Below are 22,273 nucleotides of genomic sequence, written 5' to 3' on the forward strand. Positions count from 1 at the left end.
TATAAAAATATATAATTGAAATCTAGTGCAGAAACAAAAGACTGATGCGTATACCTACATATTGAGAGGATAATTTACATGGCATATGTACACTGCAAAACTTACATATGACTATAATATTGGCAAAATGCACATCAAACTAGCAGCATATTGTGTCGAGCTGGATAATACTTTACGGAGTCGATATCAAAATGGGAAATGTATGTGTATACTTACCTATTGAGAGAGGACAATTTACATAGCATATGTACACTGCAAAATTTACATATGACTCCATAATATTGGCAAGAGGCACATCAAAGTAACAGGATATTCGTGTCGTAAAGTTTTTCACATTAGAGAGATGGGGAGTTGAATAATAACGTAGTTTACTGGAGTCGATATCAAATGGAAAATGTATGCATGCATGCCATGTAATATTCATGCGACTATATCAAATTTGGACGCCTAGCATATAACAATTCTTTCTGTTTCCATTTGAAATATGTGTTTGGAAGATGGAATTCACCAATCTATTCAAGCAGGACAACTTCGAAAGAAAAAAACAAAGTTTGCATTGATAATGTAGGATTAATATTTGATCTCTCACTCTCCAGCATCCACCGTCCAACTGTGAGAGAGAGAGAGAGAGAGAGAGAGAGAGATAGAGAGAGAGAGAGAGAGAGAGAGAAAGAGAGTTTTCTGCATGATTCATGCACGCCATGGGAATGGACAAAAGTAGGGTTACGGATCATATTTTATAAGGTAAGCAGAATATGCTCAATGTCCTCATTACATATATCATCAAATGAACCAAAAAATGACTTTAGCCTTGATTCCTTGACTCTTACCATTTAATTTAATATACAGCAAGAGGCACTTGGCCTTAGATTCCCCTCAAGGGACACTTCTCTTGAATCTAACTCTTTCTCAAGTGTGTGTCTAGAACACAGAGTGGTACATCGAATGTAGGTATACAACTGGAGATACGCTTGATAAAAAGAAGTTTTCCACTTATTATATTAACATGTGATGTCCCATTTTGTGTTTCCGAAACATTAAAAAATCTCTACTCTCTCTGAACTTTTCCTTTGACTTATCACAACTTCACCTTCCACTTCCAAGCATATATATTCCATGCCCATCTTGTGGAACTACTTTGAATCCAAAAATAATATGCAACCTTGAGCAAAAAAGAAAAAAATAATGCAGATCATGTTGAAGCTTCATAAATTCTGATCAGAAACCCCAGACATTTACACAGATGTCGCCTTCATTATAATATTCTGTCCCGCATCAAACTGCATATACTTCCCAACTGTGAGCTATGAATTATTGTTATGCTAGTTATGTTATTAAAAATATACAAGGCCCCGCATGAACCAACTAGCCTCTTAATCTAATCTAACCTAACCTAATCTAACCTAATCTAATCCGATCTAATCTATTTCCTAATTCATGTGATGGAATCTTCGACAAGGCAAGATTATGAGGATCAGAATACCCTCCTGATTGGCCCTTCTCCAGAAGGATAAGTTAAGAAAGTGGGGAATATACTAGCACATATCATATTCTATAAATATTTAAAACTAATTAAGTTAAAATTATTGTGCCTAATTGTCCGGAATACGATGGAATATCCGGAAGTGGACAACCATAGTGGTGTTACATATTTATTTTGTTTTCTTATATACAAAAAAAAAGGGTTATTATAACAAATGGTCCCTGAGATTTGCATGATCAATAGAAATGGTCCTTGAGATTGGCAATCAATAGAAATTGTCCCTTAGATTGTCCACCATCCATGATTTTGGTCCTTCTGTTAAAAACTCTTTGGGAAATTTTCAAAGCTTCGTAATTCAATCGATTCTTAACCAAATTCGACCTATAATATATCAAAATGAAAATAAGAAAGTGTAGAACAAGATTATACCTATTTGGAAGCACAATGATTACTGGAGATGGCCGGAAAATAGTCTGAAATGTGACTGGTCCACGGGAAAACTGGAAAACTCGCCGGAAACTGGGTAAACTTTAAACGTTCATAACTTCTTCAATACTCACCGAAATCGAGTGATTCAAAAATGAAAATCATACTTCTCGACGAGACAAAGAGAATGTTATCTTTCTTTACTGCTAAATCACCGTATATTGGCCGGAAAACTGCTCGAAAGTGGCTAACTCGAAAATAGTTAGCCACTTTCGAGCCGTTGTCCAACCAAACCATGACGAGTTAGCCTTCCTAAAAGATACCATTCTCTTCTTCTCGTCAAGAAGTATTAATTTCGTTTTTTAATCACTCAATTTGGTTGAGTATTGAAGAAGTTATGAATGTTTAAAGTTTACCCAGTTTCTGGCGAGTTTTCCAATTTTCCTGCAGACCAGTTACCTTTTAGGCTATTTTCCGGCCATATTCAGCAACCATTGGATTTCTAAATAGGTATAATCTTATTCTACGTTTTCATATCTTCATTTTGATATATTATGGATCGAATTTAGTTAAGAAACGATTGAGTTACAAAACTTTGAAAATTGCCCAAAATCGTTTTTAACTGAATGACCAAAATCATGGATGGTGGACAATCTCTAGGACCATTTCTATTTATTTTCAATCTATGAACCATTTCTATTGATCATACAAATCTCAGAGGCCAAAAAAAAAAAAAAACGAATGGCACTGTGATATGTTAAAAAAATTAGCTCCAACCACAACTTGTCGGGTTTTTTGTGTTGACCTAGTGGTACATGCATTCCTAAAGCCACCCCGTATTAATTAGAAAATAATCACCGCCAATGCCAATTTGCCATGCAGGCATTTAATAATTCCAATCTTGTTTACGATAATCTCTCTTTGTTTTCTATACATAAAATCTTAGAGGTTGCTCAAGATGTTGAAAGTCAACGGTGGACTGTCGTGGTTTCATCACCAACTGATCTCACTTTTATATAAAAAAAACAATCATGATTTTGAAAGTCTTATGTCTCATATATCGTGGATGTGAACATCGTGAGTAATTATTTTGTCATTAAGCTATTCTAAATTGGTATTTAGTGCCGAATAATGACCGGTCAAAGTTGATTTTCGTGTCATGATTATCACGCTCAATTTGTAGTTTTGTTTAAAGGTTTGGTGATCTCTACAAACCTGTACAAAGTACAGGACAAATACTAAGGGCTTGATTTTAGAGATTTGCATTATTGTTCATCTTCTTAAGTATTTGCCCAAAAACAAAAAATCTTCTTAAAACACACGTTACAATTTCGCTTCAAATGATCAGTGTGTGTATATATATATATACACGACGTGTTGATATGCCAGTATTTCACAATAATTTTTCCGTCCAAAAAAGTTACCCAAACCCTAATCCATAAACTCAACTTGATACGTGGTGGATTTATTGGAAAACACTATACATATGTACACACATGTTTTTGATGTACATCCACCAAACTACTTTAAAAATAAAAAAATAAAAAAACTAGCGGGTGGTTTCGCCACGACAATCTACCCTTTCGACGGGTCAAAAAGACTGATAGAGATATTTCAGCCTTCTCTAACCACCATCGTATGATTTACCAGTGATAGAAATCGAAAACAAAATGTACCATGTGGAATACGGATATGAAATTCCATCCATCAAACTATTATATTTTTTCATTATCTTTCTTCTTTGGTGCGAAAGAACAAGGAATACTCGCATGAGGTTTAGTCTCCACGCAACCACATCTTTGAATTTGCTTATTTTATTGGGTATTAAGATTTCTCATGGGTCAAATTAATATTTGGTACCCATTTTTATATTTTTTTGGAAGACTTTGAAGTAAAGAAGAATATTATTCCGCTTCCTCTTTGAAGTAAAGTTGTCAATAAAGCTATAACTCCTTCCTCAAGTATATACCTATGAATAGACCAATCCTTTTCACCAAACCTTGTTTAGTGTCTGGCCAGTTGGACAAATTCAGATGAGGAATACTAGTCACTTATATGATGAAGTAATTATCACGTTAATGATCTGTTTGGCTTGCAAAATGCATTATTATTACGTGATGAAATCTAACTGTGGCATCAATTTTTAAGAGCCCATGTAAACAAAATTTGCCGGTAAAGAAAATGATGCCCAAGAGTTTTTAAATCATGTCAAAATAAACTATGTATGTCACCAATACATGTGTGTGTGTGTATATATTGTCCTCGCATCCAGATAACTCAAACCGGCCAAAGTCGTACGTATTCGTTAGACTTCCATATTCACTGTCAGCTAAGAAACCTACCATTCAAAAGCCAGGCTCCACATATTTGCATGCGCATATACAATAACAACAACAACAAAATCTTTTTCCCAGTAAGTGGGGTCGGCAATCTACATACACATATAACAAACAATATAACATTATGTTGTGATTGGCGTGATCGAGCCTCTGAATTTTTTTACTTGGTTTGCTTCCAACTTCTGTATATATAGATTTATTCAACTTCAAGAACTTTCACTGTCACTGACCCACGTCCAACACCTCTACATCTTCAAACTTCATGAAACAAGTTAAACAACAGGAGGGAAAAACAAAAGGGTAAAAAAAAAAGTCAGAATAATTGGTGTGGTAAATCAGAAACGACTCTACAAGGCTGGTTACAAAAATTTTACACCATTCTCACATTCTAACAAAATCTAAACCACAGGGGAAGCAGGGGTGTGAGTGGAGGATGACGTAGCAGTCGAATTGGAGTGACCGCGGCCTTCGCTGTGGCTGACCCCTTCGTCTGAATGAAAGGGTTTGGGTTGCTTTGGCCGTGGTCTTTGGATTGGTGGTGAGACCTGTGTGACAGCAGGAGGAGTTGAAGCCAAAGGTGCATATATTCCATTGGCTGCCTCCCCGGAAGCAGTGGTTGCTGCCATTGCTGCGTACTCCTGGGGTGGCACCCAAATGCCTCCCACAACCACAAATTGCGGTGCTGGCGCGCTGCTGTTACTGTTGCCGTGCATTGTTGGAGTTGGTCTTCGAGTATGTAAACGATATTTCTGCAAACAACAATAGATGATCGAAATTAGACTCTGACGAATCGGCTAAATGAAAATTCACAATTTGTTAATGATTCTTCAAGACAATGCATGCTTCTTATGTCACTATTTTTTAAGGACATCCACGCCTGCTTGCACATAGAAAGGCACCTAATTAATATTCATCACTAATAGCATGCAAAATGGCTTCCAATTTCTGTCATGTATGTATAAAATTTTATTCACATCAACCAAATTATGATTAAAAACAGATGGATGATCACATATACAAACCTGCAAATGGCTTTTGACTTCATCATTAGTAAGCCCATCAACCTTCATTAACTCTCTAATTTGTTTTGGTGTAGCAGCTGCAAGAAAAAAAAACCAATCACATAACGCATTAAACACACATCCAATACATCCCAATCCAATCATATAAAATAACATATCCCACTAAATTAATCTCAACTGCATACCATGTGAACCACCAAGCTGTTGAAGAGCATGCAAGAACCGACGGTGCAACTCCGGGGACCAGTTTCGCCTTTGTTTCCTCTGACCCTGTCCATCTTTCTCTTCTTTCTTGTTGCTCCCACCACTGCCTCCACTCGCGGTGTCCGTGGTGGAACTAGTAGCCGGAGCCGAATAAGGTTCTTTAGCCACCGGTCCATTTGTCTTTCCAATGCTTTTTTCCCTTTGGAAAGGCTGAAAAGCACCCCCATTTCTCTTCACCTCCATCACTAAAGCCTTTCTAGGCAATTCCTGCAAGTACCCAACACCCAGAAATCAATACTTTCCACTTCTTCACCTCAAATTTTATAAGCAACCAAACAAAAGGGCAGTCACAAAATTTACTAAAATTGATGAAGGTGGAGTCTTTTTTTATACCTCTTTGAGTGGTGCATCTGGGGTTGTATTCCAAAGCTGTACAGATCTAAGCCAGTCTGGTTTTTTCCTATCATCTCCGGCAATCTTATCATCCTTCTCATTGTCCTTAGCCTCCTGAGACTCTCGAACTTCATCCTCATCACTATCTGAAGATGAAATCCGTTTTAATGGAATGAATTCCTCAAAAACATGCCCCTCACTTGAAGTCTGCTCAGAACACTCAGATTGTCCATGCAGGTAATCTGCGGTTGTATCTGAAATCTGCTGCTTGCACCTCTCAATAGCTACAACAACAAAAAAACCCCAATTCAGAAAACAAAAACCAGAACAATTCAAGCAAAAAAAACGAAATTTCCCACTCAGAACACAAAAATTAAGCTGAAATTTGAAAAGGGTCTGTGTTCTCCGTAGTACCTTGGGTGACAAGCTCCAAGCAGAGAGGGAGCTCCCTCTGAAAAACTTGAATCTTATGCCTCTCCTCCTCCAAAGCCTTGACATACTCACGGAAACCCAACTTTGCAGAAGCCTGCATTTCCTTTGTGCACTCCATAGCTGGAAAGCTTTTGGCTTTTTCCTATTTCTTTTTCCTTTTATCTTTTGGGGTTCTGGGTTTTCCAGATCCTCTGTCCTTATCTTGGTTTTTGGGTGGAATCAGAAATGGGGGGTGAGAATGTAGGATGGGTGGGATTATAAGGGAGCAGGTGGGTGTGCTGTGGGTGTCCAGAGCATAGATAGAAACGAACGAGGAGAATGGGGCGAGTTGAAAGCTTCTTCTCAAAGACGCATATGGTACCTAAGCAGAATCAGAAAACGGAATAATCCTTGCACACCAAAACCCAACAAAAACAAATAATTTATTTAAAAGAAAACAACAAAATCGAGTTTCTTTCTGGAGAGATAAAATTAGAATTAAAAACCCAAAAAAAGAAGAAAAAAGATTGAATTTTTAAGGGTTTTCAGAGAAAGAAAGAGAGCGGTCGAGGTCGTGGCGTCGCGTACAAACAAGAATCTGTGGTTTCGGGGATTTTTATTTCCTAAATAGTTTTGTTTGGAAGGAAAGTCGGGGGTTGAATATTCCATGGTATATGTGTTCTGATTCTCTTTTCTTTATCCTATAGGTAGGCGATGATGTCTCCACCTCTCACACGGGCCTAAAAGATTATTGTTGCCGGTGGTGATAAGATAGTTGGAAGATAGCTCATATAGTTAAAAAATTAGAATTTAAGCCCTTGAAGAGAGTTAAGATTTAAGTTCAAAATTGAAAATTTCCGTCTACTCTATTAATTGTTAGCTCGTGAGTCATAAATATAAAGCTAAAACAGAACTCTCCGTTAATTGTTAGCAAGTGAAGTTTATATGTGAGGCTAACGTTATCTTTTTAGCCTCACATGTGAGGCACATGTGCTAATAACTAATGAATAGTTACAAAATATTTAATTTTGAACATAAATCCTAACAGACTTTAGCACTCTACATGGGCTATCTTCTTACTACTTTATTACTACAAAAACTATTAATCCAATCAAGCCTTTTTTATTTTGTCTCATTTAAGTTTTCAAATTAAGAAATACATGACTATTTGTCTAGCGAGACCAACACTCGCAGTTTGATCTGAAAAAATATTGTTATCAACTTACACGCTTGTGACGATGAATTGGTTTAGGGATCATCTCACTACGACCAAAGTTCATACCAAAATGTCGAGAAAGTATAATATTTTCCTCTCCAATAAACTATAAAGTTCAAAACTTAAATGACAAAGAATTTGAGACTACTGAGGAACTTACGTCATTCCAACAATAAAATTAAATTTGAGTTTTGAGTGTTGAGTTTCCAATTCACACATACAAACCATCAAATTCGAACGTAATATTCCTCGATGTCCTTGTTGTGGCTGCATTAACAATTTACTGTAGAAGTATATTCGTCAATATCCTTTTTAGATAAGAACAAAAGAAGATTCAAGCAATTTATTTTAATTTTGTCTATATCTAATTTTATTTTTGGACTATTGGCATTGTACTGCTTTATCCGCTCGGTAATTGATGAATATTCTACATATTTATTTGGGTATAAAGTTTGGCTGCTAAAAAAATTAGCGTTGATCAATCACAGTTGAATATGTGTTCAAATTATGATTTAAAGATCAACAACTTGAATATTTGTTCAGCTGTGATTGGTCATCAGCAGTAACTGCTGCTGATTTTTCAACAGGTAAGTCCCATTTTGTAATTGGGAGTATATTTTCTCGCTCTTCCGAATATACCCCGGGCTTTTGCGATACCAAAGGGAATCTTCAAATTCGTGACGTGAGGGAGAGGGAGAGCGTGCTTTCACAAGCGTTCCCACGACGCGTGTGATTAGGCGTCAATGGTTGTGGCCTTTCACGTCCTCTGAGGGCCAACTGCTTCCCATCCTCATCCACACCGCCCTCTGTTTACGCTAGGTTTCATCGATACTGCCTTCACGCGCTTCTGTCAGGGCGTGCTAGTTGTGGGACCAATGGGATTTTGACACGTTCGGATTCTGTTCAGACGGATCGAGATTCTGGATGGGCGGCGGGGATTCCAGGGCTGCGTTCAGATTCTACAGACGGCTTAATATTGCTTGGGCTGGGATAAAAATAGCTCCTCACAAATAGGCCCAATACACTTGGACCAATGAATAAATAAATGTAGCAATAGTTCCTTCGTTACTGCTTGAGGTGTACTTTTTGTCACTTTGTTTTAATTTTTTATAATTGTTTAGAGACGAATTAGGCAGGATTACTACTATGGTTATCAGAAACTAAAATCGAATATTACTGCTCCTCAACTTCGTCAAATTTTTTTTGTCAAAATAACGAAAAATGAAAAACCTTGAATAAAAATTGCTTAGCGGCTTAGCCCAATTGACACGGTTCTCTAGTCCTGACATAGACACTTGAGTGAGTAATTTTCTCTCTAAACTTTGATTCTTAAAATGTTTACTTACCTAAAACAGGAGGAACCCTAAACTAAGGAAGGAAAAGAAGTAATGGGTATGATCTATATTTCCTAGTATTTCAGGTATGGGATTACGGATTTTTCTAGAGAACCCTCACTTTGTTTAATTGGTATGTCATATTTCACGCAGGCAATGTTAGTAACTCAAATAAATTCAATTCCCATTTTTTAATTAACACATGAAGTCAAGAACTAATATAATGCAATATCCAATCTTTAACTAAACTTGCCATAACATTAAAGTTGCAAGAAGTGATGCATAAAATCTTAAATAAAATCAGCAAAAGATAAAAAGGTGACTACTTTTTATTTCCATCACTTTGTTGGAAAACATCGGGCTTAAGCTTTTATTGTGGGTAACACGTTTACAAGTGGAACCCCAAAAAAGGGCTGCCCAAATACAAAAGAATCTCATCAACCCAAAATTAACATAACATGTGTCGTAAACATCTCCAAATTTATAAACATTGATTCAAATTTGAGTTTGGGTTAAAGGTCAAGTTTGTCTATTGGTTTAAATCAATAACTTGGGTCTTAGCTTTTGAAATGACCTTAGTTGTGAAAGTTTTATTATAAAGTTAAAAACATTGAAATTAAGTTTGATATAAACTTGCAACTGACTTGTAGCTCATGTCATTAAATGTATCCATCTCGTATTCAATTTCCACTGCCCTATATCGCTTGTATTAAGAGCATCTCCAAGGGAGTAAACAATTGTTTGAGGTATAATTGAACCTTGTTGGCTGCTGTGACATTTTGCCCAGTTCATTTGCCTAAAATGTCTACCTCTTAAAAAGAAAACGCAAAATAGATAAGACAATTCTTAATCTATTTTGACTCATGAAACTCCCCTAGGTAGTTTTGCCTAGGCGTTTGCCTAGTCCCTTGAAGTCACGTTTTACTCATGTGGGTAGTGCTTTGGAGATGCTCTTATATGTTTTCACACACTCAAAATAAGAATTTACTAATCAGAAATTTCAAATTTAAACATACATAGTAACGCATAGAGATCCACGTGCGCGGTGAGTCAAAAATCAAATCTTGACTACTGAAAGGATGGAGCTTGGACTGGACTTGAACAGTAGTTACTAATAGAGGGAGGGAGAGAAAGAGGGGAGGGTGGGAGCTCATCAATCAGCTGGGACCTGTGACAAATCAATGGGGGCGGCTATGAAGTCTGATGAGATAGGCACTGTTGGCTTTTCCCAGTTTCCTTTTTCGGACAAGACGAAGGTTTTGGAAATTTATACTTTGTCTTTCCTGCGTTCCTAGTCTCGCATACACATATTTTGCAAAGCAATGCGATGCGTGACCAACAACTTTGTCTTTTTAACTCCTTGGCATATGTCATTCAACAACCATCGTTCCTAGGGACTGCATCCACTACTATAAGATTTAATACTACATGGACTAGAGACAATGATGCCTCTAACATTACTGTTTACATGAGAGAATCTCTCCCCTGAATTAGGATATATAGATCATTCATGACTTATATATTAATTGGAGGAAAATGTTGTTTTGCCTTATATTTATTTGAATATTTGGTTCATCTTAATAGGCAATCGAATGATATATTATGGTGCTAATTCACCATAATAACTATCTTTCTAAACTAAGAAATTGTAAGAGACTTATAACTAAAATGGTTAAGAGCATTTAACTCTGAACCTGAAGTGGTGTATTTAAAACTACGATTCCATTTGTATTATTGAAAGGAAAATGGGTATCTATAAGAATGTACTTGCAATAGCATATTATAGGCTTAATAGGTAGTCAAAATCTATTTTGTACTAATCTTGTTAAATCACAAGGCAAAACGGCAAAGATTAAAGGTGGTACAGGAAGTTTCTGTAATTCGAATCGAACCCACATGCAGGCACTTACCTTTGTCTCAGAGAAGTATCTGATGAGCCATCAATTAATCACCAAAACAAAGTTCATGTTGAAAAGTAGCACCATGCATATAATAAAAGTGATCTATATATTTAGCTTGGATTCCTACGCTTAGCAAGTTACGCTTCTCTCTCTCTCTGTGCTTGCCTAGCCATGCATGCATGCATGTTTTCGAGCACATTACTTTTGTCAATTGATTAGTCATCTCAGGATCATGGATCCAGTGCTAGTGGGTTTCTTAATCCTGATAAGAAATTAAAGGTGAGCTATAGGGAAACCTAGTACTTCTTTTACCGGTCCTTTTTTGCCAGTCCTTTGCCGTGGGGTTATGTGAACGGGAAGGATCGATCATGGAGCTTCGGGAAGTAGCACGACGATATTTGTTTTTTACTATCCGTTCTGTGTTTTTATCCCTTTTCTTGTCAATTTCTATCATGTCTGAAGATTGATGGGATGGTTTGAATTACTATCCATCTAAACTTCCTGTTTTGGGCGGTATCCAATCAAACTATGTTACTGCCGCTGCACCAATATTGCTCTGGTTGGCCCCTTCATTGTTTGTATAAAAAATTGATACGTCTATGTTACATTAACATATAAGGTCAGTTCGTAATTACTGTGTTTTTAGTTTTGAATTTTTGTTCTACGAGATAAAAGGAAAGTATATGAGAAAATAGAGTGATGGGAAAGAATAATGGGAGATGGTGGGAAAGAAAGGGACAAATGTAGAAACTATATAAATATATATATGCTGAAATTGAAAATAACTTAAAATTGTTTTTTAGTTTTTTATTTTTATTTTCATGTCGTACACCATTTTATTCCTCATTCTTTCCACATGTTTTTTTATAAATAAAAATAAAATCCTACAGCACAAAAATAAAACACTACAAACTAAGAACGAAATGCTTATTAAATCCGTGTGCCTTAAATAATTTGGACTGAAAATAAATGGGGTCTTGGCAAAAGTGAACATAGCTTTTTTTAAAGTAGCTAGCATGTTGGAATGAGAAACAAACTGTTGACACACTGAGTTTGGAGATGCCAAGACAAAAGAATTGTATCATATATCTTCACTTTCTGTTGAACATTGAGATTTTGCACATATATGTACCACGATGGCACTTGTGCATGGATATTGTCTGAGATTCTAATTGAAAAAAGTATATAAACATAGTAACCAGTAGTACTATAGTTGAATGCAATGTTACCTTTAAGAAGCTGGGTAGGGTGTGAAGTGAGCTCTTTTTACTTTCTTACAGTGCAGGTGACTTGCCCTTAAAGAAAAACAATACCACCCATGACAGATTTTGTGCATTTCATTTTCCAAATTTTACTTTATGTATCCCTTTCCATTTTCCACCAAAATTAATAATATTCGTATTATTTGGCACCATCACTATCACTATCATCATCTCTTTTAATAACAAAAGTTGGGGAGATAAACTCACGCCTTCACAGTCTACAATTCTACATGTCTGCATACTGTATGCCAATATATGTGTGCATTTCCATATATTTATCTTTTTAACGCTCTCTACTTTTGGACTGAGAGAGAAAGAGAGAGATTACATAAGGGCAGAAGATGAATAATGCATAAATAAATGGAGAGAGAGGGAGAGAGAAAGGCACAAGAAAATTACAGAGCCAAGCTAAGGTATCGGGAATCGACCATTAGGGTTTTGGAGAAAAGTGATGGGGGGAAAAAGTATGGAATGGTATTGTTTTTGTGTTCTTTGCAACTACCACTGCTCTCCTCCTTTGCCGGTTTTTGTCTCCTCCATTCCCAAATACGCCAAAACCCAAACATCTCATCTCATATTATTTCCTACCTGCTGCTTTCCAATCCAACCCAGTGCAGTCCACGTGCAACTTGCAAACTCTCCTCTCTCTCTAGCAATTTTTCAATGTACGAGTAACACCGTTGCGTAATGCTACACTTGGACTCAAATTGTAATACTTTGAAAGTTGACATATAATTTATGTCACTCATCCAATAGTACGTGGAAAACTACATCACGTCAGTGATAAATGTTACAGCTACATACAAAAATTTAACCTTTTTCTCTCTAACTTCCTCTCGCAATGTCACTAATTTGATTAATTTGAAATTGATATTATCCTGAGCCTGAAGTAGTGAATTCCATCGTTTAGGTTTAGGAATTTGAAAAGTGCTAGCCGATAAAAAGTACTTTTAAATAGATTTAGTATCAAGTATTAAATTTTAAAATAATGTGCGACCAAAAAAAAGTAAATTTTATGAAGGGGAAAATCCCCATCAAATTCATAACCAATGAAAACAAGTTTGTCGGCTAAGAACTTCTTTGCTGACAAAATATTTCATCGACTATAACATTAAATCGTCGGAAAAAGTCCGCGCCAAAACTTTAGCCTTGGCGCGCTTTTAGCCGAGCAAGCAAAAAATTTGTCCGGTGAAAGCTATTTTGCCGACAAAATAATTTTGTTGGCTCAAAATTCGTCGGCAGAGCTGGATTTTCTGGCAGTGTATATACATAATAAACATGGTTTCTTTATTTATTGCCTCTTTCTAGCCCCCACTTCCCTTCTCCACCAAAAGCCCAAAATCTCACCCCTCTTTCTTTCTCTCTCTCATATAAACAAATAAACAAAATCACCACCACCATGCAAACTCCCTTCACTACTACTACTATAGACGAAGATTTTCAGGATGAGGACTCCATTTTTCTTTCTCTTGGCCCTCCTGGACAGGATGTCCCCAAACAGTACCACCTCATCTACAACAACCAGTCTTCTTCCTCAACTCAACCTGATCACCATCGAACTTTTTATCATGATTATCCAAACCCTAATCCTGATCCTGAGGACGGCACTGTCACAGTGGCTCTTAACATTGGACCACCGAGTGGTGGAGGCGGTAGACCGAGCTCATCATCCTTCAGCAACCCTAACCACAACCACATTGGTGGTCCTGTGGAAGGCCAGTACTGGATTCCCTCCCCTGCACAAATCCTCGTAGGCCCCACCCAGTTCTCTTGCCCTGTCTGCAGCAAAACATTCAACAGATACAACAACATGCAGGTAGTACTCATCATCATCATAATTAATAACACACAAATCTATGCCACTACTAGTAGTTCAATACTTATACTGCCTCTTATATATTTTCAGTATTTTGGTTTCTCTACTGCATTCCTCAGGATTTTCTGCGTTCTTGGAACACAATTTTGTCAAACACTTGCACTATAATTTGATTAGATCTCCCTTTTTTTTCAAAATTTTTTTGCTTCATTTCCACCCATAAATGTCATCATCAAGCACTCCAAAAATCACGAATTATGAGTGGAATCATATAGCTATATTGACCTGATTTACAGATTTTTTTTTTTTAAATCAAATACTTGTGTTACAATTTGTTTATTTCACTTTTTTTTTCTTTCCCGAAATTTTGTTGCCGTTTATATATTTCCGCTCACAAATTGTCATCTTGCATTTCAAAATCACAAAAAAAAAAAAAAAAAAAAAAAAAAAAAAAAAAGTGGAATCATCAATCAAACATTTTCACCCTAATATATGTTTTTTGTTTAATTTGTGTTTACCCTCTAATTATTTGTATGTAGATGCATATGTGGGGTCATGGATCACAATACAGGAAGGGACCAGAGTCTTTGAGAGGGACAAAACCAGCATCATCAGTGCTGAGACTTCCATGCTATTGCTGCGCAGAGGGGTGCAAGAACAACATAGAACACCCGAGGTCAAGGCCGCTCAAGGACTTCCGGACACTGCAGACACATTACAAGAGAAAGCACGGGACAAAGCCGTTCGGGTGCCGCAAGTGCGGGAAGCCGTTTGCAGTGAGAGGCGATTGGAGGACTCACGAGAAGAACTGCGGGAAGCTCTGGTTTTGCATTTGTGGGTCAGATTTCAAGCACAAGAGATCGCTCAAAGACCACGTTAGTGCGTTTGGTGATGGACATGCACCTTATGGTGTGGAGCTGTGTACTGAGCCTGAAGAAGAAGATCACGTGGATGACGAGGAGGACGATAACAATGACGATGATTTGGTTATTAATTAGTTAATTAATACACTTACTTGGTGTTTAACTTTTGAATTAGTTAGCTAGCTAAGTATAATTAAGTAATTAGGGTTTTAGTTAATAGTGAGTGATGGGACTGTGACCGTCTCTAGCTTGTTTGTGAGAGAGTGAGGGAGTGAGAAGATGAAGACAACAAACAATACAGTGAAAAGCCAAGGTTCTATGCATTTAATGTTGGAAGTGCCAGTTCAATCCTTTAATTAAAGTACGCACCTTTTAATTATTTTTTGAAAAAATAAAATACTTGTTGAGAGAGAGAGAGAGGGAGAGCGAAGGTGGTCAAGTAAATTCAGTGACTACAGAACACAGAGAGGAGGGCAGTGCAGTGCAGTGGAGTCACAGATTCTACTGTTCATAGCTTTTACATTTGGAGAGACATCTAGTGAAAAAAGAAATACTAAAAAAATACGCCAACACTTTGGATCGAACGATCAATGAGTCCGTCGATATGTTGTCAGTGAGGGGTAAGTTTTTGGGACCACTGAAAAAATTGCAGTATTTGGGGTTTCACTCAAGGGTTCTCCTTTTTCCTTTTCAGAACAACTACAAACAGATACTACGAAACATTTTCAGACTCCTGTGGCTGTGAGCGTTGCCCTTTAACCCTATCTATCAAATTTTCTGCATGCATAAAATGGGACCTTTTCCCTCCTTTCTTACCACTCTCTCATAATTATCACCCTTTTTTCTTTTGTCTTTTCATGCTTTCTTAATTTTTTTTCCTCTCCTTTTTCGTCTTTATATTTAATATATATATATATATATATATACACTGTAATATATATATATATATATATATATATATGCGCGGCTGCCATGCAACTCAAAGCCCGCATGTGGATCACGCGACTGTTAATTTAATCAGGTTATGATCGCTAATTAATTATAATTTGTGTCCGTGTGCAGCTTGTATGCATGATGCTAGGGTTACAAAAGTTAAAAACATAAGGACCAGTTGACCATTGGTTCTTGAATTTTCTTCTACGTAAATTAAGGGACTTGGTCTGGATCTTCATTAACATCTTTTGTAATGTATGTTAATAAGATATGAGTTTTAGATCCAAGGCAATTGATACAGTAATTTAAACTTAAAATCTCAGTCAGTTTCTTTCCATGTGTGAGCCAATCGGTTGCTCGTTGCTTTTAATATTGCTTGCACGTAATATTTAATTGAGTAATGCTGAGAGATTAAATTTGTAGATTAAATTAGCAAACAAAATGAGGTGTCACCAATAGAAAATGAGCACGTTTATCAACAATTAAGTAATAATCTAATTATCAACTTCCATAGAATTAGGTTACAAAATTTAGTCTAGCATTACTCTATTTACTTCTTCTTAAACCTTTTTATGTCTGTTTTGTGTCTGCAAATATCGATCTTCGAAAACGCAGCCTCCCATCATATTCATAATACTGCTATTAGCTAAAAGACTCGAACGACTTGTACAGCAGTTCAGGCAATTTTCTAGTGGTTATATATTGATGTACATGTATTGTTATGTATATAAAATGTAAATTAATACTGGATATTACCTTGCCTGAAAGTTAAAAGTAAACTTCTGCTATTCAACAGATGAGTAGGATTTCTACTCAAAGATCGCTTCTACAAAAAAATCAATTAAAATTAAGATCATTTAGTCATCGAGCTGTATAAAATCATCTAAACGAAATTGATAAAAACATTCCAAACATTCTATGTGTTTGCTAGAATAGATTAAATAACCTTAGTTTTTATTTATTTTTTGCAAAGATGATATTTACAATGTGGTTCATAATATGAAGCGTTTCTGATCGATCATAAGCACAATGCTCTTTAATTTGAACACGATGAGTTTTGAATATGAGTTCCTATTTATCTTTGAGTAGCCAAGCATTGTTCAATGGAAAGAAAAAAGTTCATTTTCCCAGCTGGTTACAGTTGTTTTATGTAATAATTAAACAGCAGGTTCTGGTTCAAAAAGATTTTCTGGGCAAGCAAAAAAAGACTGGTTTGGTTGAGTACTTTCGAGCAAATAATGGGGATTCTCATATGGCCAAGTACAAAAAGTGATAGTTGATATATATATATATATATATCTGTGTGTGTATTACAGGCTGAGGAACTGAGCTTGCTAGCTTGTGATATATCAGATGTAATTAGATGCGCATGCAAACATGAATAAGAAGAAGCATAGGAGCGTCCGGATGCTGAGCAATAAAAACCATTTCAGGTTAAAATTTCATTGATTTTTGTTAGTTGAATACTTGAATTATATCTGCCAAGGCGACTGGACATTAAACCCAATGTACTAGATCCATGTGATTTGTACAGACTCATTGCAAGTCACTGGTCGAATGTACTCAAAAGATCAATAGTTTACAAGCTATAGGGTCGTCTCTGATATTTTAGAGGTTATGTGAGAATTTAATAAAAAGTCTTCCTTATTTAAAAATAATAATTTTTTCAGACAATATATTCATTATTCAAACTTAATTGATTTGTGTGACATCCCACATCACCCGAGGGAGTGATCCTTAAATATATATTCTCATCTCTACCTAGCACGAGACCTTTTGGGAGCTCACTGGCTTCGGGTTCCGTAGGAACTTCGAAGCTAAGCGAGAAAAGGGCTAGAGCAATCCCATGATGGGTAACCCACTGGGAAGTTGCTCGTGAGTTCCCAAAAACAAAACCGTGAGGGAATGGTAAGCCCAAAGCGGACAATATCATGCTACGGTGGTGGAGCGGGTCCGGGAAGTGATCCGCCCCGAGCGGGGATGTGACAATTGGTATCAGAGCCTAACCTTGGTCGCGTGTATGCCGACGAGGACGTCGGGCCCCTAAGGGGGGTGGTTTGTGACATCCCACATCACCCAGGGGAGTGATCCTTAAATGCATATTCCCATCCCTACCTAGCACGAGGCCTTTTGGGAGCTCACTGGCTTCGGGTTCCGTAGAAACTTCGAAGTTAAGCGAGAAGGGGGCTAGAGCAATCCCATGATGGATGACCCACTGGGAAGTTGCTCGTGAGTTCCCAAAAACAAAACCGTTTAATTGTCACATCCCAGCCCGGGGCGGATCACTTCCTGGGCCCGCTCCACCGTCGTAGCACGATATTGTCCGCTTTGGGCTTACCATTCCCTCACGGTTTTGTTTTTGGGAACTCACGAGCAACTTCCCAGTGGGTCACCCATCATGGGATTGCTCTAGCCCCCTTCTCGCTTAACTTCGAAGTTCCTACGGAACCCGAAGCCAGTGAGCTCCCAAAAGGCCTCGTGCTAGGTAGAGATGGGAATATGCATATAAGGATCACACCCCTGGACGATGTGGGATGTCACAATTTGCATGTCACTCTTATGAATTGAATAATTTCCAGTTGCCATGAAATTATAATTTATGGCTCATCCATGAAAAAATGGTGCATGATTGAAAAAGAGGTATGGAAATACACTTCTATTTGTAAAAGCAAGTAATAAACAAGTTAGTTTTTAATTGCTAAAGAAAAGTGGAAGAAAGTAATACACAAGTTCTTTTATTGCTAAAGAAAAGTGGAAAATTAATATATTTAGTATAAGCTCCACTTAATCAATTGTAATATAAATAAATGATGATTTTTTTTTTCAGTCAATTTTTGTTATTAGAAATTTTCTATCCATATGTAATATATAGGAGGATAAAAAAATTTTGGGGCCCCTAATTTTGCTTCAGCACCTTTTGCACACCCCAACGCCCCCTCTGACAAGGTATCATCGGCGTGTAGTTTCAATGGTCCTAGTAACTAAGGAAAGAGTAATGCTAAGGAGAACAAATTTACCATTGTTTGCAGACCACATGATGTGGCTAGTTGGTTTCATTTGTGATGATTTAAAGAATGACTCCAACTATCAACCACCACATCATGTGGTCTACAAAAGATACTCTAAAAATTTGGTATCTTTAGCATAACCAATGAAAAATGCTACTCTTACCACAATTTGTACCATCATTTGAAGAGATTGTTGGCATAACTCACATATGTTTTGTGAGCGCTACCTTTATTAGAGATGGTACAAATGATCGTACATATATGTGGCAAGTATAACATTTGCATTACTCAAAAATAATAAGTAGGTAGACATTATGTGCACCTTCCTATTCACCTATTTGTGATCACAAATTTTTACTGTAAATAAATATCTCATCTATGGCTATAATTTCTTAATCATCAATCTTAAGTAATAAACAAATTGACAGTTCATCATGATCACCGTAGTTTAATAAATGTTGCAATTCAAGGATAAGCCCCACTTTTAGTTATTTTATGTACAGAGAAATCACATGAGCACGGATTAATAGCACATTGAGCGGAGAAGAGTTGAGACTAACCCACCTTATATGGACTAAAATATCCCACCATGTGAGAAACATGTGATTGTCCCATCAAGAAAATGAACACAAAATGCGATTTCTTAAAGGGGCGTTTTGATATAGGCGCCTCGTTTTTTAATTTTTTAGACTAAACATATACTCATTTTGAAAATTTGATCAAACATTTTCCTAAAATTTTGGTTATTAATTTCAGCTTTTTCACATAAGTTCAATTTTGTTTAGAATTTTAGTTGTTCACGACTTCTCTTGGGCATTTTGTTTTTTTTTGTTTTCTCTTTTCCTATTATCCCTATATTTATACATTTATTATCCATCTCTATGCATTTTTTGTTTGTTTGTTATAATTTTAACTTTTTTCTTTTCTTTTTTTTTTGTGTGAATATAGTAGAATATTTATAAAAAAAATTGTCAGATTTTATTATTTAGAAAATCTAACACATAATAAAGATTTGTTTGATTATATAGCTACGTCTAGTTACCTATAATATGGACACATTTAGTTTTATAGTGGATTTGATCTTTTGTATTTCTCGGTACATTTGAAATGTAAATGTACCAAAAGGGTTATCTGATACAGACATGTGGTTTTGTGGTACATTTGGGATTTTTTGTTCATTTGGTCTTTTGGTACATTTGGAATCTAAACGTACCAAAAGGGTTAGCTGACAATGGACACATTTGGATTTATGGTACATTTGAAATTTTGGTACATTTGGTTTCTCTGTAGATTTGAAATCTAAACGTACCAAACTAGTTACATAATAATGGGTACATTTGAATTTTTGGTACATTTGGTTTCTCGGTATATTTAAAATCTAAACGTACCAAAAGTTGATACTTTTGTTTTCAAATGTACCATAAGTTTTAAGTATATTTTTTATATATCTATACGTGAAAAAAATATGTATTGAAGAATTTTTATTGAGACATTTTTAATAGAAAGAGAATTTTGTTTTTAAATACTAATAATAAGGAAATGAGGAATTAGTTAATTAATTTTTATTTTATTTTATTTAAAAAATGTCATTTAATACATAGAAGGGGATTGACGAAATTAAATTATTGTACGAAACAATAACTGGAGGAAATCAATTCATATAAAACATATGTCCATGACTTCGAATTCACCTTTAGCTAAAATGAAACTTAGCAATCTTGATCAAATTATTCGTAGATGTGTGCATGATTCTGAGTTTAATTCAATCTTAACTTTATGTCACACTTATGCATGTGGATGTCACTTAGGTACACAACGCACAACACTTAAGGTTTTAGAATGTGGATTTTATTGGCCTACTATCTTTAAGGATGCTAGAACTTTTTGTATGACTTGTAATCGTTGTCAAAGAACGGGCAATATAGGTGCAAAAGATCAAATGCCACAAACGCCTATCTTTTCTGTTGAGATTTTTTATGTTTGGGGTATTGATTTCATGGGTCATTTTCCTTCTTCACATGGTTTCAATTATATTCTACTGGTTGTGGATTATGTGTCGAAATGGGTGGAAGCAAGAGTTACCCGTACTAATGATTCCAAAGTGGTTGCAGATTTTGTTAAAATTAACATATTTGCAAGGTTTGGAATGCCGCGAGTAATTATAAGTGACAGGGGTTCTCACTTTTGTAATTGGACCATAGAGGCGCTGCTCAAGAAGTATAATATCACACATAAGGTTTCGACACCTTATCATCCTCAAACAAGTGGGCAAGTCGAAGTCTCCAATTGGGAAATCAAGCAAATCTTGAAGAAAACGGTTGGACCAACTCGAAAGGATTGAAGCTTACGTTTGAATGATGCATTGTGGGCATATCGTACTGCCTACAAAACACCAATTGGAATGTCTCATTTTCGGCTCATTTATGGGAAACCATGTCATCTTCTAGTTGAGTTAGAGCATCTTGCACATTGGACAGTCAAGACTTTCAACATGAACATTGATGCCACTGGAATCCATAGGAAGTTACAATTGAACGAGCTTGAGGAAATTCGGAATGAGGTTATGAGAACGCTCACATTTACAAGGAGAAAACGAAGGTTGTCCATGACAAAATGATTCGAAGTAAAACGTTTTCTGTGGGGCAGAAAGTGTTACTTTTCAACTCTCGCCTTTGTTTGTTTCCAGGTAAGTTGCATTCTAAATGGATTGGTCCTTTTGTTGTTACTAATGTTTTTCCCTATGGTGCATTCCAAATTCAAAGTTTGAAGACAGGATATAAATTCAAAGGGAATGGATACCCTTTGAAGCCTTACTAGGAGTGTTTTGAGGAGCATGTCGTGGAGGACATACCCCTCCATGCCGTTGGCCCTAGTGAAGCTTAATTGAAGGTATCGTCCGGCCGGAAGACGTTAAAGCAAGCGCTTCTTGGGAGGCAACCCATGTGTTCCAATAGAAAAACGACGAACTCTCCGACTCCTTCAATCAGATTTGCTCTCTTTTACCCTTCTCTTTATTGCTTTTACTTTGCCATGATTGTCTTGTTTGCTATTTGTTTTTTTTTATTGCTTTCTTGTTTCAATTTAGTTTTGAAACATTGAGGGCAATGTTTAGTTTAAGTGTGGGGGAGTAAATAGATGATTTTCATGACGTATTTTCGAAATTCACCACCTATCACTACTAATGTTGTTATTCACTGTTTTAAAAATGTTTTCGTGTCATAAAACAAAAAGAAAGAAAAAAAATTCGAAAAAGTTTGAAAAAATACCAGAAATAGTCGTTTTTTGTTGATTGTTTGTGTCTTAGGGTACATTCCAACACAATGATGAAGATTTAGTTTTTAATTGCATGATTATTAAAGAAAGTTACAAACATGGGTGGAAGTTTGATATGCTCTTTGGTTAATACTTAGTTGCAGTTGTCATTTATGAATTCACATGTAATCACAAAGAAAAAATCATTTTTTGTAACATGCTTGAAGGAAGAAACTTAAAATAACGCTACAACCCTGTGAGACTTGAGCCTATTCTTTGTTTGGAGAGTTATTAATCTGTGATATTGTTGTTTTCTATCGTTGCATGATCTCATTATTTCTTTGCTTGGTTGCTACTTAGAATGCTTTTTTCATCATTTTAGTTCCAAATACTAGAACTCATGTCTGTTT

At 36.2% G+C, this 22,273-nt stretch overlaps 2 protein-coding genes across 2 annotated transcripts; one reads left to right on the top strand and one right to left on the bottom strand.

The window, feature by feature from the left end:
- Positions 1 to 4,439: 4,439 nt before the first annotated feature.
- Positions 4,440 to 6,868, bottom strand: LOC137732026 (transcription factor HHO3-like). The gene is made up of 5 exons (XM_068471311.1): positions 6,282 to 6,868; positions 5,868 to 6,151; positions 5,456 to 5,741; positions 5,271 to 5,347; positions 4,440 to 4,997 (listed from the first exon to the last, which is right to left on the bottom strand). Exons 1-5 carry the CDS (start codon positions 6,415 to 6,417, stop codon positions 4,647 to 4,649), a joined length of 1,134 nt encoding a protein of 377 aa, XP_068327412.1. The 5' UTR covers positions 6,418 to 6,868; the 3' UTR covers positions 4,440 to 4,646.
- Positions 6,869 to 13,338: 6,470 nt separating this feature from the next.
- On the top strand, positions 13,339 to 14,927 carry LOC137730670 (zinc finger protein WIP6-like). The gene is made up of 2 exons (XM_068469638.1): positions 13,339 to 13,807; positions 14,347 to 14,927. Exons 1-2 carry the CDS (start codon positions 13,391 to 13,393, stop codon positions 14,803 to 14,805), a joined length of 876 nt encoding a protein of 291 aa, XP_068325739.1. The 5' UTR covers positions 13,339 to 13,390; the 3' UTR covers positions 14,806 to 14,927.
- The last annotated feature ends 7,346 nt before the right edge of the window (positions 14,928 to 22,273 follow it).

Source organism: Pyrus communis, chromosome 4 (genome assembly GCF_963583255.1).
Source record: "Pyrus communis chromosome 4, drPyrComm1.1, whole genome shotgun sequence".
NCBI classification, from domain to species: Eukaryota; Viridiplantae; Streptophyta; class Magnoliopsida; order Rosales; family Rosaceae; genus Pyrus; species Pyrus communis.

Coding starts and splice junctions, on each gene's coding strand:
- LOC137732026 (XM_068471311.1), bottom strand. CDS start 6,417: ATGGAGTGCACAAAGGAAATGCAGGCTTCTGCAAAGTTGGGTTTCCGT. Junction 6,152..6,281: donor CTTGGAGCTTGTCACCCAAG/GTACTACGGAGA, acceptor TTGTTGTTGTAG/CTATTGAGAGGTGCAAGCAG. Junction 5,742..5,867: donor CAGATGCACCACTCAAAGAG/GTATAAAAAAAG, acceptor GGGTACTTGCAG/GAATTGCCTAGAAAGGCTTT.
- LOC137730670 (XM_068469638.1), top strand. CDS start 13,391: ATGCAAACTCCCTTCACTACTACTACTATAGACGAAGATTTTCAGGAT. Junction 13,808..14,346: donor ACAGATACAACAACATGCAG/GTAGTACTCATC, acceptor ATTTGTATGTAG/ATGCATATGTGGGGTCATGG.